Source organism: Natator depressus, chromosome 7 (assembly GCF_965152275.1).
Source record: "Natator depressus isolate rNatDep1 chromosome 7, rNatDep2.hap1, whole genome shotgun sequence".
Taxonomy (NCBI): Eukaryota; Metazoa; Chordata; order Testudines; family Cheloniidae; genus Natator; species Natator depressus.
The window spans coordinates 910,307-928,294 of NC_134240.1; the positions used below are offsets into that span (position 1 = coordinate 910,307).

Below are 17,988 nucleotides of genomic sequence, written 5' to 3' on the forward strand. Positions count from 1 at the left end.
ATGGGGCAAGACTTGGAGTCGGCCAAGGAAAACCAGACGCTGCGTTCAGTGGTGGTGCCAGTGCCATGCAGTCAGCACCGGCCCCGGCGTGGCGCTAGGGGTACCGGGCTGCGCGAGTGCGCACGGGACGGAGGGGCTGCCAAGTTGCAGGGGGGGGACTCAGTGGGGTGCTGACCCCAGTGCAGCGCCGGGTCCCTGCACTGTGGGGGTGGGGTGGTGCCCCAGGGGAGGGACCCAGCGGGGGTCTGGCGAGGTTGGGGTTGCCCCACGTGTCTGGAGTGCAGAGCGCTGGGGAATGTAAGTGCTGGGCACGACCCAGCCAGCTGTCGCCTGCCACAGAGAGTGACCAGGAGATCCCTGCTCGGCGGGCATGGTGATGGGCACATGCCATGGAGAGGGCTGGGAGGCAGCTGCACTGGGAAGGCCCGGGTGGGTCCTGGCTGCCTTTAACCGCTCTCCTCTCCTCCAGCGGACGGTGCCCTCCCCAGGCCCCGGTGCCACCAGAAGGAGCAGGATGGAGCAGCCCTGTCCCCGCCAGCCCTAGCTCTGAGCACAGCCCGGCTGTGCCAGGCCTCCCACGACTGCCAGCCGTGTGTGCGCGTGCGCCTGGCCCTGCACACCGCAGGTAGGTGGGCCAGCCACACCTGAACCCCGTTTTAGAGTGGGTTCCTGGGGCCCTGCTTGGCCCCATGACCATGGAGTTTGGGCCCTGTCTGAGCCCCCCTTCAGGCTAGGGACACTCACAGAATTCCTGGGAATGACCCCGGGGAGGGGGACCCATAGGGCTGGCTTCGGTGGGGGCTGGGGAGCTTCCCCAGGAGGTGGGGTGCTGCAGAGGGGCCCTTGGTAGGGCCTGCTGTGAATTTGGAGTTCACCCCTTTCTCTCTTCCCCCAGGGCTGGGGAGCGTCTGTGGGCTGCAGCTGGATTTCCTGGTGCTGGGGTCCAACAAGGCCAGCTGGCTGCAGGTCTGGAGGCGGCACCCGGAGGCTGCAGGCTCCCTGGTGAGTCAGCGCAGACCACGCCCAGGGCTCCTGGCTCATTCCCTCCTTGGCAGCTGCGCGGTGCCAATCCCAAGGCCTGGTGCCCCTGGAGCCATGCCTGCTCATGGGGTCTGCACCGGGAGACGGGGGACGACGACTGCGGGGGTTCCTGGGGTGGTGGGGGGCTCCCACGGCAGTGCTGGGGGGGAAGGGAGCTCTTGGGGTAGAGGCAGGGGGAGGCTCCGGAGGTGGGGGGGCTGGCAGGGTGGGGGAAGGCTGGCTTGCAGAGTGAGGGGAGGGGTGCTTTGGGGGGCGCTAGCGGGGGCTCACCCTGTGCTCTCCCTGCAGTGGCAGGTGCAGTTTGACTGTTTCCCGGTGGAGAGCGGGCGCCGTGTTCTGGTCTCGCTTGGCACCGTCCCTGATCGGGGGCTGAGCCTGAACCAGAGCCACCTGGTCCCTGCAGAGCCAGCAGGTGAGACAAGGGGGGTCTCCCTCCTCGGGCGCTGGAAATCCCACCTCCCTGCAGAGACCCGGGTCCAGGTAGAAATGGGAAGGGCTGCTGCTCACCAGCTCTCGGTGGAAGGGGCTGTGGGGGCTGTCTCTCAGGGTTGCTGTGGGGGAGCACGGGGGGGCTGTGAGTGAGGTCTTTCTGGGGGTGCAGTGCTGTGTCTTAAGGCTGCCTCTGGAGCACTGCTGGTCCCAGGCCTCAAGCTGAGCTGGCTTTGGCCCAGCAGCTGCCGCCCCCGGCTCCTGGCCGCCCCCCCGTGGCTGTTCTTCTGCCGGTGTGAGTCAGGGCTCCCTGTGCTGGGGGGCAGCGCCCCACATAGGCTGGCGCACGTGGGCACGAGCCGCACTGTGCTGCCCATCCCCTGCCTTCTCTGCCTCTGCAGGCCCCGAGTTCAGCTACGCCTGGCACCCGGAGGCTCGGGCCATTGAGGTGTCGGTGCCTGAGGGTCCTGACCTGGCCATGCGGCTGTGCCACCAGCTGGCGCTGGAGTGCGAGGAGCTGTCCGCCCCCTTTCCTCGACAGGTGAGGCGCAGGGCCCCGAGGGGCTCCCCCCATGCCGGGCGGGGGCGGCCGGCCCCAGGGGGAGGGGCCCCGCAGTTGATGGGCCAGGGGGCACCTCCAGCACTTGCCCTTCCAGCAGGGAGCCCGGCCGTACCGGGGGTGCCAAGGGTGAGCACAGGGTCCCAGTGCCCCTTGGGGGCCTGGCTGGGCTCTGCCACCCTCACCCTCTGCCACCTCCTTCCCTGCCTGCAGGCGCTGGTGTCGGGGGGTCACAGCGTTGTGCTGCCCTATGAGTTCCTGCTGCCCTGTCTCTGCATTGAGGTACGTCTGCCGGCCCCCAGCCCCTGGCCCAGCCCCAGCCCCTGGCCCAGCCCCTGGCCCGACAGCGACTCGCGTGGGGGAGGGGAGAGGGTGCCTGGGCGCTCGGGCGGGCGTCCAGGAAGGACAGAGCCTGGGTGCTGGTTTGGCGGGGTGAGGTGTGGGGGTCCGGGGAGGGGGGGGCCTGGGTGCTGGGGTCAGGGGGGGAGGTGCGGGGGTCCGGGGAGGGGGGGCCTGGGCGCTGGGGCTGGGGGGGAGGTGCGGGGGTCTGGGGAGGGGGGGCCTGGGCGCTGGGGCTGGGGGGGAGGTGCGGGGGTCCGGGGAGGGGAGGTCCTGGGCACTGGGGCCGGGGGGGAGGTGCGGGGGTCCGGGGAGGGGGGGCCTGGGCGCTGGGGCTGGGAGGGAGGTGTGGGGGTCCGGGGAGTGGGGGGCCTGGGCGCTGGGGCCTGGGGGGAGGTGCGGGGGTCCGGGGGGGGGCCTGGGCACTGGGGCCGGGGGGGAGGTGCGGGGGTCCGGGGAGGGGAGGTCCTGGGCACTGGGGCCAGGGGGGAGGTGCGGGGGTCCGGGGGGGGGGGCCTGGGCGCTGGGGCTGGGAGGGAGGTGCGGGGGTCCGGGGAGTGGGGGGCCTGGGCGCTGGGGCCTGGGGGGAGGTGCGGGGGTCCGGGGGGGGGCCTGGGCACTGGGGCCAGGGGGGAGGTGCGGGGGTCCGGGGAGGGGAGGTCCTGGGCACTGGGGCCGGGGGGGAGGTGCGGGGGTCCGGGGAGGATGGGGCCTGGGCACTGGGGTTGGGGGGAGGTGTGGGGGTCCAGGGAGGGGGGGCCTGGGCGCTGGGGCCGGGGGGGAGGTGCGGGGGTCCGGGGAGGGGGGGCCTGGGCGCTGGGGCTGGGGGGCAGGGCCGGGGGTCCTGTGCGGCCACTTACGCAGCATCTGATCCCTTGGCTCCTCAGGCCTCCTACCTGCACCGCGACAGCCTCCGCACCAAGCTGTGCCCCTTCCAGGCCCAGCCGGCAGCTTGTGAGTGGCCTGGGCTGGGGCATGCCGGCCTTCGGGAGTTCCTGGGTGGGGGGCTGGGGCTGCAGTCCAGGGGGTGGGTCTGCCCCTGCCCTGAGCCTTGTCCATGCTGCTTGACTCAGCACCCCGACCTCCCGGCCCTGGCAGCACAAGCCCTGCCGGCAGCGTGGCAAGCACGGTAGCCTGGCGAAGGCACCCGCCAAGCCCCAAGCGTCTCCCTGGGGCACCTGGGCCTCTGGGCGCTGGCAGGATTCACGGCTCTTCTGCTCCCATGGGTGCAGTGCCCCGAACGCCCACATGGTCCGCGGCCTGGCCCGGTGTCCAGTGCCAAGCGGTACCATAGCAAAGCGCAGCGCTGGCCTGCCCAGAGGGAGTGCCCACGGGTGGGCCATACAGCAGAGAGACATAACGTGCCAGGGCCCTGCCTGGCTGGACCGGTCAGCGTCCCGTCAGAGCGACAGGCTGGGCCGGGGTCCGTGCGGGAGACGAGCCGCGCTGCCCTCGCACCCAGCCCAACACCCCCTGGCTAGCGCCCCCCGGAGCCTTTGCAGGCCCCCGATCAGTGCTGAGCTCGCACTGGGGAGAGCCAAGTCGCTGTCCGGGTGACCAGAGCAATGCCGCAGTGACGGAGCTTTAGGACGCAATGCTCAGCGTATACCCGGGTCTCCATCCATGTCGCCTGCCCGGACACCTCGCAGGGGCCGTGAGCACCGGGGGACGCTGGCTTTGGTACAGACCTCACATGACACCCGAGGGCAAACTAGTCTGTAGCTGCCAGACCCAGGCCCTGGGGCCCCTGGCTGTGCTGGTGATGCAGGGTGTGGGGCTTGAGGCAGGGTGTAGTCGGGCTGTGCAGGCGATTGGGGATGAGCCTACCAGTGCCTCTGGCTGATGCCTTTCTGCCCCCCAGATGGCTCTGAACTGTGGGCGTCCATGCAGTTCCATGACTACAGTGCCAGCAGTGAGGCGACCATGGTCATGGTGCTGAGTGCCCGCTGCCCGCTCCACCCGACCGCCACCCTGTGCTGGAAGGAGAGTGACGCTGGGGCCTGCCACAGTATCCCCAACTCCACAGCCATGGAGTCCAACCAGGTAAGAGAGCACAGCGGTCCCCGTGGGGGGCCCGTGCTGCCGGGACTGAGCCGGCCTGGGAGTCGGGCAAAAGCTTGGGTCCTGCGGTGCCAGTGCAACTGCGAGCCCCCCAGAGCACCAAGCCCAGCGACACTCAAACTGCTGCAGCACTGCAGCGTGAGGGGCAGAGCCCCCTGTGGGCCGGGAGAGGGGCTCAGCACCCCAAGAGAAGCAGGGTCCCCCAGCTCTCAGAACACATGTGGAAGGGGGGAATTCAGGGCTCATAGGCCCACCCCCACCCCTCTGCTACCCCTCATATTCTCCAACTCCTCCGGTCTTCTCCCCTGCCATTCCCCCAATCCCGCCCTATTCCCCCTTGCCTGAGGCTCCAACCCCTCCTCCGTCCCTTACCACCCATTCCATTTATCTCCCTCCCCATAATGCCCCATCCATCCCTTGCTGCAGATCCAACCCCTCTTCTCCTAGTCCCACCTGCCTGGGCACCCCTCCCCGCCCCGTAAGCATTCACCGCTCAGAATTCATGTCAGGCCCTTCTGGAGAATCTGCCGTCCTCAGATTTCCCCACAACAAAGTGGAATCATAAAGTGACCGAGGGAGGCAGATGTTCCCAGATGTTCATGGTTCATTCTCAGATTTCTCCCAGGGGTTCCCTGCCCCCCTCTCCAGTGTGTAAGCATTTCTGGTATGTGTCCAGGGTGCCTGTTCCTAGCTCCCCCCAACACCCCCCCCACCCCCCAGTGTGCTCTCAGCACGTGCTCCGAGCCTGCCTGTTACTTACAGAGAGAGAGAGAGAGATCAGGACAGCAGGTTTCCCAGCTCACGTGGCGGGTACAGAGTGGGGCTCAGATCCTCACCGTGAGGCAAGCCCCTCCACCTGAAGAACCTGGTTTCCATGAGGAGCACAGGAAGTGGGGGGGTGGGGGCTGACTCCCATAGATGGGCAGAGGCCTGCCCAGATCCTGGCATGCATGCAGTGTAGACTGGGAGAGTGGCACAGAGACCCCCCGCAGATCCCATTTCACATGGGGGTAGAGAGAGGGGCTCAGCCCCCTCCACGAAAGGCAGGCCCTGATACCCTGGCTGACACAAGGGCGTGTAAGAGGCCAGGTCAGCCCCCCATAGGTGGGTAGGAATCCCCCAAAGTGTGGGGCACACACAAGGGGGCAGGGAGCAGAGCTCAGACACACCTTGGGGGCAGGGGCCCTGTCACGGAGTCCCTGGGCAATGCTCTGGAACTGCTCCCTATGAAGCCAGGCAGGACTCTGGGGGAGCCTCCTCTCTCGGAGCAGACTGCCCCAGGGCAAGACCTTCCTGGATCTGACCTCGGAGCATTCAGCATCCCCTGCCCCACCATGCGCTTCCCACAGCGAGTCCGCCCAGGCGGGGGTCCTGGGGCAGCCCCAACTCCGCAGTAAGACGTGACTCTCAGCCAGCCAGTAAAACAGAAGGTTTACTAGACGACAGGAACACAGCATAGAACAGAGCTCGTTAGCACAGAAATCAGTGACTTTCAGTGAAGTCCATCTTGGGAGTCCTGGGCCAGACGCCCTGGACTCTCACTCTTCCAGTCTCCCCACCCAAACTGCCAGCCTCCAGTCACCCCACCTCCAAACCCCCCCACCCGTTGCTGCTCCCCCTTCTCTTTGTCTCGCTTTCCGGGCAAAAGGTATCACCGGGTTGCACCCCCCTCCTGGGTCTCAGGTTACACAGCTGCAAACAGCTGGGCAGGCTCACCTTCCCTGAGGGCCTCAGCAAAAATCACACACCCAGTTCCCACCACCCCAGTACTGGTGCAGCACACAGGGAAACTGAGGCACACACAGTATTCGCACAGGACAGTGAGACTCACATGCAACATAACAAGGTGAATAAAACTCCACTTCGTCACAGGCCCCCAGATCCCAGCTCACAGACACCCCAGATCCTGGCGCCCACCTGGAAGGGGAGAATATGGGGCCCCCCATCACTCACCCCCATGTGTCCCTCACTTCCCAGCTCCTCTCACTTTCCCTACCACCCATCCCCATTTATTCCCCTTCCGCTCAATACAGCCCCAAGTCCCTCTGACCCCTATGACCCCCACTCTTCCACCCCCTAAAATGCCCCTCCCTGCCAGCAAGCATTCGCAGGGGGAACTTTATTTATTACAAAAATACTTTGATTACACCCCCCCGCCCCCCGATAAATGAACAAGCAGCTTGCTGGAGCTGGATTTTGGCAATACGCCAGCCCCTCTGTTCCAGATGCCTGGCCTGCCTGGGGCCTGGCCTCACGTGGCTAGCTGGCTCAGGTTCAAAGAATGACTGCACATCCCCTGGAGCTTCGAAGGCTAGCAGCCCTGTTCACTCCTTTCCCCACATCTGCCCTTGGGGGTCGGCACAGGAGGCTTGCAATGTGCTGACTGTGACCAGCTTCATTTGTTTGAAACAACGTTTTAATTAGATTTGCCCTGAAAGTTTGGGTGGCCCGTGCCCTCTGTTGGGGTGGCCCTCGAGTACTGGGCACCTTGGCGCAGTGATCTGAGCCCTGGTTTGAGCTCTAGCTGTGAGCCAAGAAAGGTTGTCAGAATCTCTCCACTTTAAAAGAGGCTGGGAGTTTTGGGGCTGTAGCTCAGGAATTCCGTGGTCAAATGGCCCTAACTGTGGACTGCTTACAGAACCCTGCTCCTCTGTGAGGTACACCACGGTTCACGGCAATGCAAGGGATCTTGTAGATTTTAGAACACTTAGAAGAGTCGAGCTTTAACCAGAAAAGCCTTGCATCCAATCGGGGGAGTTCTATATTCCACTTCGTCTTTGCAGATACAGAGGAACTGATCACAGCACTAAACATTAATGGGTATAAGTGAGCGTGAACTGGTCACATTTATGATGTGCAAACAGAATAAAGTCCAGACCAGTGTGTTAGATACTTGGTACTTTAAAAGGGCTAATTTTACAAAGCTGAAAATAATTATGAGCCAAATCAGCTGAGAGGAAGAATAATCAAAAAAATGTGAATGACAGCTGGGAATTGTTTAAGAACACTTTGTTAGATGCCCCAAAAGGCCTTGTTGGTTAAAAAAACTGACCTGGTTTAGAAGGAAGATGATGGCAGCTACAGAAAATGAATGATATAGATACACATAACAAATGGAAGAAAGGGGAAGCTGACAGTAATGAATATAAATCAGAAGCTGAGAATTGTAGAAAATTGATAAGGGAAGCAAAGGTACACAAGGAAAAATCTATGGCCAGCAGAGTTAAGGACAATAAGAGAGAGTTTTTTACGATGATTAAGAGCAAAAGAATTTTAACAATGGTATTGGTCCACTACTAGATGGAAATGATAGAATTATTAATAATAATGGAGAAAAGGCAGAAGCGTTCAATAAATATTTCTGTTCTGTATTTGGGGAAAAAAACAGATGATGTAGTCATATCACACGATGAAGATAACTTTTATTCCACTAGTATTTCAAGATGTTAAACAGCAGCTACTAAAGTTAGACATTTTTAAATCAGCAGTTCCAGGTAACAAACATCCAAGAGGTTTAAAACAGCATGCTAAGCAGCAAACTGTACCCTTAGTGCTGATTTTCAATAAGTCTTGGAACAGTGGGCAAATTCCAGACGACTGGAAGAAAGCGTATGTAACAGACGAAGGGTTTGTCTACGTTTAACATGCTCCAGCGGCACGGCTGTCGCTGCATGGCTGTAGTACTTCAGTGCAGATGCCACCGATGCCGACAGGAGTGGTAGATGGCAGCGTGGGAAAGCAGCTAGGTTGCCAGAATTCTTCCATCGACCCAGCGCTGTCTACACCAGGGGTTAGCTCTGCATGGTTACATCTCTCACGGGTGGCTTTTTCACACCTTGAGAGACGCAGCTATGCCATGTAAGTTCCCTGTGTAGACCAGCCCTTAGACTTCTCTAGAGTGTCAACATTTTGATTAGAAAACAAGAATGATATAAAATGAACATGGCACATGTTCCATTGATTGAAAACTGGCTAACTGATAGGTCTCAATGTAACTGTAAACGGGCACTCCGCAATGAGCAGGTCTGTTTCTAATGGGGTCCTGCAAGGATCAGTTCTTGGCCTTACGCTAACTAACATTTTCATTAATGACCTCCAAGAAAACATGAAATCATCACTGATGAAGCTTAGAGATGAGACAAACTGTGGGAACAATAAATAACGCAGAGGCCAGGTCACTGATACAGAGCAGTCTGGGTCTGGATCATGGGGCAAGGTGGGCTCAAGCAAACACTGTGGCTTGGTCTCCACTACGAGCTTCTGTTGGTATAACTCTCCAGTGGGCATCTCCACCGTTAGTGTGCACAAGGCCTGTGCGGTTTTAGTACGGCTACATGTAAATGTGTGTATCTAGGAACAAAGAACATCGGCCACGGCTAGGGGGCTGTGTGCTGGGGGCAGGGACTGGAAAAGATTGGGGGGGGGGGTAACCAGCTGAACATGAGCTCCCCATGTGACGCTCTGGCCAAACGGCCTAGTGCCACCCTGGGTGCATAAACAGGGCGCTCTCGGGGAAAAGCAGAGGTGATTTTTCCTCCATGTTTGGCACTGGGGTGACCGCTGCTGGGGCCTGGGGTGAGTTCCAGGCGGCTGTTGACGAATGGGGAGGGCTCAGAGAGGAGCCACGAGGGGCATTAAAGGCTCACAAGACGCCTTACAGTGACGGCTCAAGGAGTTCCGTCCACGCAGCTTAACAGAGCACGTTCAGGGCTGCCTGGACCCCAGTCCCGTGGTTATCGCGAATACGAATAACACGATATAAACCAAAACAACAGCTAGAAGGGAGACCTTCCTCCCCGCCCCCGCTTTGGGTGTTGTAACGTGGTGCGTAGGGCTGCTCAGGTGCTCACCCCCTCCAAGCAGCCCTGCCACCCCCTGCACCTGGTCGCGGGCCCAGCTTCCCACACCTGGGCCCAGCCCTGCGGGACACGGTCTGCTGCTGCAGGGTAGATGTGGGTTTGTTCTGCAACATGCCCCCTGCCCCACCCCCACGTGGATAAAACCAAGTGCCCAGAATTCCCCAAAGAACAAGATTTGTGGGGCTGTCAGCTAGTGTCTCTGTGGGGAACAGGTTTGCTAATGGGCTGCTCAGTCGAGCAGAGGGAGGTCAGACGCGGCCCCAGGGCCGCGCAGTGAAGCCAGAGAAAGTCAGACGGGAAATGAGGTGTATGTTTTTAACTGCTGGCCAGTTTCCCGGGATGATGGCAGATTCTCCATCCCTGGCACTGGTTCAGTGAGGAGCGGACAATGCTAACAGCTCTGCTCTAGGGGTTACGGGGGGGCAGGGCTCTGGCCTGTTACACAGGGGTCAGACGAGGGGATCACAATGAATCTCTCAGTCTCTGAAGGGTGAGGCGAGCTAGAGGGGCCTCTGTCCCATCCCACTGCCCCAGGGGTACCTGGGGCTGCGGGCACCTTTTCCCCCAGTGCTGGGCCCAGAACCTGCCTGGCCCTGGGGCCCTGCCATGAGCACTCACTGTTCCCCCCCAAAGGGATGGGCTGCAGACCCCTGGGGCTTCCCCTGAGAGCTGTCCCTGGGCTCTGGCAGTTGTAGGTCAGCTGGGATGGGCTTTGGCTCCAGGGACTGAGTGGTGGGGGGGCCCCTGTGGGCGGGCCCCTGTGGGCTGTCCCCTCCAGGCCAGGGAGGTGGAGTGGAGTCTCCCCCAGCCTAGGCCCTCTACCAGAGTGGGCAGGCTCCCCATGTCGCCTGAGGGGCAGGGCTTGGCCTGGGCTGACTCCCGCCCCCAACGGAAGGGGCTGAGGCAGGTGACGAGGGACCCCCAGGTCCTCCAGCTGCAGCAGCTGCCTCTCCCCATCCACCTGCTTCTGCAGCACCGCTCTGCAAGGTGACCTGCTTCTCCCAGGGCTGGCCCGGGGCCTCTGGGAGCTGGGGACTGGATGGCAGGGTGGGGTGGGGGAGGTGCACCGCCCCCCGGGAGGTGGGGGGGTCCCCCCAAGAGGTGGAAGAGGTGGGACGGGCCCCCCAGGGAGGTGGGGGAGCTGAGGTGGGGGGGTCCCCCCAAGAGGTGGAAGAGGTGGGCTGGGCCCCCCAGGGAGGTGGGGGAGCTGAGGTGGGGGGGTCCCCCAGGAGGTGGGGGGGTGCTGGTAGTTTGTGACATGCTCTCTGCTCTGGTCTAGGCCTACACCGTGGAGAAGGTGGATGTTCACCCTCTGCTCTGCTTCAAGGTGAGCCCCCCCGCGCGCCCCCCGGCTGAGCCCCCCAACTGGCAGGAGTCCTGGTGCTTCACTGGGATCTCTGGCTGGGTGGCTCCCCTGAGCCACACGCTGAACCCAGTGCCAGCGCGACCCACCCTGCCCTTCCTGGCACCCCCACCAGAGACCCTAGGGCCTCCTTGCAGGGGATCCTGCCCAGGTAAGAGCCGGAGCCCTGGCCCCCGCCCTCTGTCGCCCGCTGGGAAGTGGCAGGCAGGCGCGTGCTGTCAGGGCAGAGCGGGCTGGGGTTGCAGAGCTGGGCCCTCGTCTCACACAGGGCAGGCAGCCGCTGGCCAAGGCCCCCGGTGGGTAAGGGAAGCCCAGCCCCATGTTGATGCCCCTTGCGGTGCCACCTTACAGAGAAATGGCTCCGGCCCTGCCCCAGAGCCGACCCAGAGGGGCTGACGGGCCCCCGAGCCCCATTCCCTGCCCTGCCCAGCGTCCATGGGAACGGGCTGGGGTCAGCACGGGCTGGTGTGCACTAGTGCCGGGCAGCCTCCCGTGCCTTGCCCTTCAGCAGAGCCTCTGATCTCAGTGCCCAGCCAGAGGGGCCCGCCGGCCCGGCCTCCCTCAAACACCCTCTCCAGGCAGGGCCTTTCCGGTGACTTTCCTTGTTTCTCTCCAGTTCTCCTACGGCAACAGCAGCCACGTGGAGTGCCCACACTGGCCAGGTGAGCCTGCCCTGCCGCTCTGCAGTGGGGACTGCGGGGTGTTCGGGGAGCTGGGGGCCCAGAGCCATAGCGTGGTCGCCGGCTGCCCCACACGCCTGCAACAGGCTGGCAACAGGGCCTGGTGCCCCACAGGGCTCTTGGGGCTGGTTCAGGGTCTGGTGGGCACAGGGACTGGGGGGGCAGCGAAGGGGGGGTGCAGCGCACCAGCAGCTCAGCTGAGCCCTAGACTGACAACTTCCCTCTGCACAACCTGGCTGTGCCAGGTCCCCCAGTGCCCGCGGGCTGAGTTCCCTGCGCCACCCACGCCTCTGAGCTCCCTGAGCGCAGCAATGGCTCCCCCAGCCCCAGGATGCAGCCTGCTCTGGGCGGGAGCTACCGCCTGGCAGCACTGCACAGAACAGCACCTCCTGTGGGCAGGAGGGGAGCCAGGGCTCCCATCCCCACACGACACAAAGCACCAGGGCCTGACACGAGGAGTTGGGGCTGCTTCCCATCATCATGGTGTCTGGCTAAGGGGGAGGGGGGTTCTCTCCTGAGAACAATGGCACCTGCCCCACAGCACCCCCTTTCTCCATGCTGGGGCCAGCCCTGTGTGCCAGGGGAGAGCGCCCCCTGCTGAGCCCCTGCCCCGCTCCCCGCAGCACAGCGCCCCCTAGGGCCAGCCCTGCCTGCCGGGGGAGAGCGCCCCCTGCTGAGCCCCCGCCCCGCTCCCCGCAGCACAGCGCTCCCTAGCACCGCCATGGGGCCAGCCCTGCCTGCCAGGGGAGAGAGCCCCCTGCTGAGCCCCCACCCCGCTCCCCACAGCCCAGCGCCCCCTAGGGCCAGCCCTGCCTGCCAGGGGAGAGCGCCCCCTGCTGAGCCCCCGCCCCGCTCCCCGCAGCACAGCGCCCCCTAGCACCGCCATGGGGCCAGCCCTGCCTGCCAGGGGAGAGCGCCCCCTGCTGAGCCCCCGCCCCGCTCCCCACAGAACAGCGCCCCCTAGGGCCAGCCCTGCCTGCCGGGGGAGAGCGCCCCCTGCTGAGCCCCCGTCCCGCTCCCCACAGAACAGCGCCCCCTAGGGCCAGCCCTGCCTGCCGGGGGAGAGCGCCCCCTGCTGAGCCCCCGCCCCACTCCCCGCAGCACAGCACCCCCTGGGGCCAGCCCTGCCTGCCGGGGGAGAGCGCCCCCTGCTGAGCTCCACTCCCTGCAGCATCCTGTGTTTTTCTGGGGTGTCTCCGTTGAGGATTCACTTCTTTTAGTGATAAGCTGTCAGCTCAGCTCAGTCTGACCAAGGGAGATCAGCTCAGTGCAGAAAGGGTTAATGCTTTACCCAATCTGGGGAGGAGCACTGCAGCTTACAAAGGGATGACAGGAACCCGGGATATTCTACCCTTTGTTTCCAGCAAACGGACAAGCCCTGTGTCCCGGGACCTTAGTTCTCCTGTCCCGCAGTTGTCTCTGTGAGTTGTGCTGAGCACGCTCTGCAGTGTGCGACCCTTCCCAAACCACACATCTTGGCCCCTCGCTCCTGCTGGAGGCCCTGCACGGGTCACCTGCTTGTTCATGCCCGCTCTCTGCTGGCATGAGTGCAAAGCCTGCTGGGAGGCTGGCTCCTAGTTACACAACGTAGCATAAGTGCAAATAACACACAGCCGCCTACACGTCCCTGGCACTGACTAACCTCTCCCTTGCTGGTGCTGGCCAGGCCTGGCCCTGCTTCGCATGAGAGCCAGGGCCCTGCAGGCCCCGGGCGGGCCCATGAGTGACCCCTCCTGTTTTCTCCCTGTAGACGCTGCCTGGAACGTGTCCCTGAGCGTCCGGTTCCTGCAGCTTCTCCTGCACGTGACCTCCACTGTCCCGGCATCCTTCAGCGCAGCCCTGTGCCGGTGGCAGGGGAGCCGCTGTGAACCAGAGCTGCCCATCTACACCGTCACAAGCGTAAGTGGCTTGGCCCAGGGGCCTGGCGCCCTGGGACCCTGTGTGCTCGCAGGCCAGCGGGCAGGATCGGAGCCCCCTGTGCCCAGCCAGGGGGCAGGGAGGGGGAGGGGGAGGGGGTGCTCTTTGGTTAATGGCGTCCTTCTTGGTTTGCAGCCAGAGAGCTTTGGACCCAGGGAGCTGACCCTGCTGCTGCCGGTGCAGATCCTGGGGGGCTGTGTGCTGGTAAGGCCCCCACCCCTGCTGCTGCCCTGTTCAGATGGCTCTGCCCTCACCTTACCCAGCCATTCTTATGTTCGTGGCCATCACCATGGTATCTGAGCGTCTGGCATCACACAGCCCCCTCCCCGCAGGGTCACAGGACCCCCGCCACACCACAGAGCCTAGGGCTGCCAACTTTCTAATCCCACAAAACCAAACACCCTAGCCCTGCCCCTTCCCCGAGGCGCCCCCGCTCACTGCAGTCCCCCTTCCTCGGTGGCTCGCTCTCCCCCACCCTCACTCACTTTCACTGGGCTGGGGTGGGGGTTGGGGTGTGGGGGTGGTGAGGGCTCTAACTGGGGGGGGCTCCGGGGTGGGGCCAGAAATTAGGGGTTCAGGGTGCAGGAAGGGGCTCCAGGCTGGGGCAGGGAGTTGGGGTGCGGGAGGGGGTGAGGATTCCAGCTGGCGTACGGACTCTGGGGTGGGGCTGGGGATGAGGGGTTTGTGGTGCAGGAGGGGGCTCCAGGTTTGGGTGGGGGGGCTCGGGGTTGGGGAGCGGGCTGATCTCGGGCGGCTCTCGGTCAGAGGCAGGCTCCCTACCTGTCCTGGCATTGCGCTGCACCCTGGAAGCAGCCAGCAGCAGGTCCAGCTCCTAGGTGAGGGGGCCAGGAGGCTCTGCACGCTGCTCTTGCCCGCAGGCACCGCCTGTCGTGGATTCCCCGGGCGATGCTCTGGACCTGCTCCCTACAAAGCCAGGCAGGATTCTGGGGGAGCCTCCTCTCTGTGAGCAGACTGTCTCCAGGGCACGAAGCTCACCAGGCTTCCACCTTCCTGGGTCTGACCTCGGAGCATTCAGCATCTCCTGCCCCTCCATGCGCTTCCCACAGTGAGTCCACTCAGGCTGGGCTCCTGGGGAAGCCAGAGGGTCCTGCCCCCCAACTCCGCAGTCAGACGGGACTCTCAGCCAGCCGGGGAATCAGAAGGTTTATTAGACGACAGGAACATGGTCTAACACAGAGCTTGTAGGTACAGAGAACAGGATCCCTCAGTCAGGTCCGTTTTGGGGGGCAGGAGGCCAGAGCCCCTTAGGTGGCTCCCCCCCACCTAAGAGCTGGACCTGCTGCTGGCTGCTTCTGGGGTGCAGCGCGGTGCCAGGACAGGTAGGGAGCCCGCGTTAGCCCCGCAGCATCTCTGACTGCACTTCTAACAGCCGAGTTGGTGATGCTGACCGGAGCCGGCAGGGTCCCGGGTGTTCTGGTCGAAAACCGGACATCTGGCAATCCTAACAGAGCCCCCTGCCCTCTGCGTCACAGAGCCCCCTCCCTGCCACGTCACACAGCCCCCTGCTCCCCTCCCCCTGCAGGGTCACAGGACCCCTCTCCCCCCACCGCATCACAGAGCCCCTTGGTGTCAAACCCCCCACGTGCTCTCTCTGTGCCTGGCAGGTGTGGCGCTCCGACGTGCAGTTTGCCCGGAAGCAGCTCCTGTGCCCAGATGGTAAGTATGGCCCCACGCAGAACCCCGGGGGGCAGCCAGAGGCAGAGAGGTCATAGTGAGGAGGAAGCAGATGTGCCCGTCTGCCCCCGCATAGGTCACCAGCCCCAACCCCACCCAACCCCCACACACTGACCAAGCTGGTGAGTGAGACCCAGGTGTCCCAGCCCGCAGGAGCACGGCTGACGTGTGCCCCCGGCAGAGAACAGTGCCTGAGGGCGCCCCCCACACACACACACACACAGAGGAAGGCGAAATCCCCCGAGGTCACTGCCCCCTGCCCTGCGGGAGACTCCCTCCCCACGCCCGGCAGTGCTCGGTTAGCCCCTGAGCAGGTGAGCGAGAGCCAGCCGCCCAGCACTGAGAGGGAGACCGCTTGGTGCCCCTCAGGGCCCTGGCCCTGCCCAGTGCCCCCATCTCCAGCCACAGCCACCCCCATGCTTCAGAGGAAGGAGCCAAAAACACCAACCCCAGCGTATGTGCTGGGGGAGGGGATCCCTTCCTGACCCCTGCCGCTGTTCGGCTGCATGATGAAGCATGAGCTTGTAGGACCAGAGGGCAGCACTGGACAGCACCTCTCACCCCACTTCTCTTCCAGTTGCTCGCAGGCGCTTTGGGCTGCTCGCCCTGGGGCTGGCCCTGGCTCTGGGGCTGCTGGGAACCGTCCTGCTGCTGAACTACTGGAGCCTCCGGAAACTCGCCACAGGTGAGGGGCTGGGATGCCGGGTGCCAGAGTGGGTGGGGTCAGAATCCTGGGGGGCGGAGAGGCTGGGATCCCTGGGGGGTTGGGGCAAGGAGCCAGTGAGGGGCTGGGATCCCAGGGGGCGGAGGGGGCTGGATCTGGGGCGGGGCAGAGGGGACAGGATCTGATGAGTCTCTGGGGGCTGGGATCTGGGGAGCGGAGGGGACGGGATCCTGGGGGGCTGTAGACACAGTTGGACAGGAAGGGAGCAGGGTGGGGGCCTTGCTGGCTGAGCAGGAGCTGTGACCCGTGGGGGAGGGCCCTGCGTGGGAGCTCAGCCAGCGAAGGGGTCTGTCAGCCAGGCGGCCTGGAGCACTTTGCCCGGGAGCCGCCCGCTGCCGAGCCCTGGGCGGGGGCAGCCCAGCCACTGACCCTGCCCTCTCCCCACAGCGCCGCGGGGCCGTCGGCCCGTCCTGCTGGTCTATTCCCCCGACTCAGAGGAGCACAAGATTCTGGTCTGCGCCTTGGCGGACGTGCTGCGCTCGGCGCTGGGCTGCGACGTGCGGCTGGACCTGTGGGAGGCGGGCAGCGTGGGGCGGCTGGGCGTGATGCCCTGGCTCCACGTCCAGCGGGAGCTGGTGGCCCGGGAGCAGGGCATCGTGCTGCTCCTGTGGAGTCAGGGCAGCGCCCGGCTGTACCGGCTGTGGCGGGGGGCGGCCGCAGGCAGCAGCGGCTCTCCGGACCCCCACGACCTGTTCGGTGCAGCCATGTCCTGTCTGCAGAGCGAGCTGCAGGTGGCCGCGGGGGCAGGGCAGCTTGGCAACTGGGCGCTGGCCTACTTTGGCGAGCTGTGCAGCCGGCGAGACGTGCCGCCTGCCCTGTACCCCCTGCCCTGCTACCGCCTGCCGCGGGAGCTGGCTGGCCTGGCACGCCTGCTGCAGGGCAGCGCCCGGCCCCCCGCCTGCCCCTGGCCCCGCCCGCCGCTGCACAAGCTGCTCGTGTCGGAGAAGAGGAAGGGCCTGCAAGGCAGGGTGGAGCTGTGCCGGCTGCAGCAGCCCAAGGGGGCGCCCCTGGCCAGGCTGCCAGCCCCCCCAGTGGGATCTGTGGGCCCCAGCCCCCGCGCCCCTCCAGCCAGGCCCACCTTGCAGAGACCCAGCTGCACCTGAGCATGCTGCAGTGGGACACGTGCCAAGGCCCTGGGCCAGGGAAGGGGCCAGGGCGCTGTGGTTGGCAGGGGGGCAGAGCCCTCACCAGGGGCCCTGGAGCTGCCAGAGCGGGGCTGGTGGGACGTGGCTGGGCTCCAGGGTGCCACAACCATTCCCCTGAGACCAAACGTGTCTGCAAGGGGCTGGCAGCCACGGGGCCCAGGAGAACCCAGGTGTCCTGACAAGGGGCAGCCTGTGAGCCTGGGTTTGCTCGGGGCTGGGAAACTGCCTGGGGCAGGGTCTGGCAGGGGCGATGGGGCAGGGCCTGCCTCATCCTCTGGTGACCATTGTGGGGTCTGTTGCCATGGCCGTGAGGTTGGAGAGACTCTATGGCCCTGAGGGGGAGGGGCAGGGCCCCTGTGGAGGGGGTGGGGCTGGCCCTGTCCCTGGCCCCGAGGGGGCAGAGTCCTGTGGGAGCCCCCTGCCATGCTGTCCCTGTGACCCTGCCCAGCGGAGGGAGCAGGCTTGCGGGGGAGGTGACCAGGGGCTCTGCCCACAGCATGGCCGATGCCCGTCACTCCCAGCCGGCCCGGGGCCCGGCAGGCAAGAACTCGCTCCCCACTCAGCTCGCGCGGCAGGCAGAGCCACCAGCCGGCTGGGTGCAGGAGGTGTCTGGACACTGAATAAATGAGTTTATGACCTGTGAGGGCTCAGCTGATCCATCCGACCGTGGGGGGCCCAGGGCGGGGGCTGTTGTGGAGCTCCTGGCCTTGCCCGAGCTGGACCAAGCCCTGCAGCCCACAGGAGGTGTCCTGCCAGGCTGGGTGCCCAGGCAGCTGGTGCTGCTGCTCCAAGAGGCTGGGATTTGGGGTGAGGCTGATGGCACCCGAGGACTCGTTCGCCTCCAGTCCCTGGCTGACTTGGGCAGAACGAGCCCCTGACCATCCCTGTATTTGGGGCTGGGCACAGCCCATCCTGGGAGGGACATTGGGCCACTTGTGCACCCGCCCCATGCCCTGGTCTCCTGTGTAGGTGTCCTCAGGGGAGCATAGCTTCCCGCAAGGAATGTGTGGGCTCCGGCTAGATGGCCCCGAGCCCCCTGCCTCCTGCGAGCTCTGGCATTGATGGACACCTCCTCCCTTCTCCCCATCATGGTGCACCCTGGGCATGTTGCTGACAGTCCCCCACTGCTGACCCGGGTCAGGGTCTGCCGCAGGCTCAGCAATATCCAGCTGTGTG

The 17,988-nt window shown here is 64.4% G+C and overlaps 1 protein-coding gene across 1 annotated transcript; it reads left to right on the forward strand.

The window, feature by feature from the left end:
• On the forward strand, positions 1–17,444 carry IL17RE (interleukin 17 receptor E). The gene is made up of 15 exons (XM_074959598.1): positions 1–100; positions 470–625; positions 896–1,002; positions 1,330–1,453; positions 1,872–2,011; positions 2,243–2,311; positions 3,256–3,322; positions 4,230–4,411; positions 10,568–10,615; positions 11,268–11,313; positions 13,082–13,230; positions 13,384–13,452; positions 14,874–14,925; positions 15,521–15,628; positions 16,055–17,444. The coding sequence occupies exons 1-15, from the start codon at positions 1–3 to the stop codon at positions 16,768–16,770; spliced, it is 2,133 nt and encodes a 710-aa protein (XP_074815699.1). The 3' UTR covers positions 16,771–17,444.
• The last annotated feature ends 544 nt before the right edge of the window (positions 17,445–17,988 follow it).

Excerpts from the sequence above, each read along its gene's own strand:
- IL17RE (XM_074959598.1), top strand. The coding sequence starts at position 1 with ATGGGGCAAGACTTGGAGTCGGCCAAGGAAAACCAGACGCTGCGTTCA. Across the intron at positions 101-469 it reads GCCCCGGCGTGGCGCTAGGG|CGGACGGTGCCCTCCCCAGG; the intron begins GTACCGGGCTGC and ends CCTCTCCTCCAG. Across the intron at positions 1,454-1,871 it reads GGTCCCTGCAGAGCCAGCAG|GCCCCGAGTTCAGCTACGCC; the intron begins GTGAGACAAGGG and ends CTGCCTCTGCAG.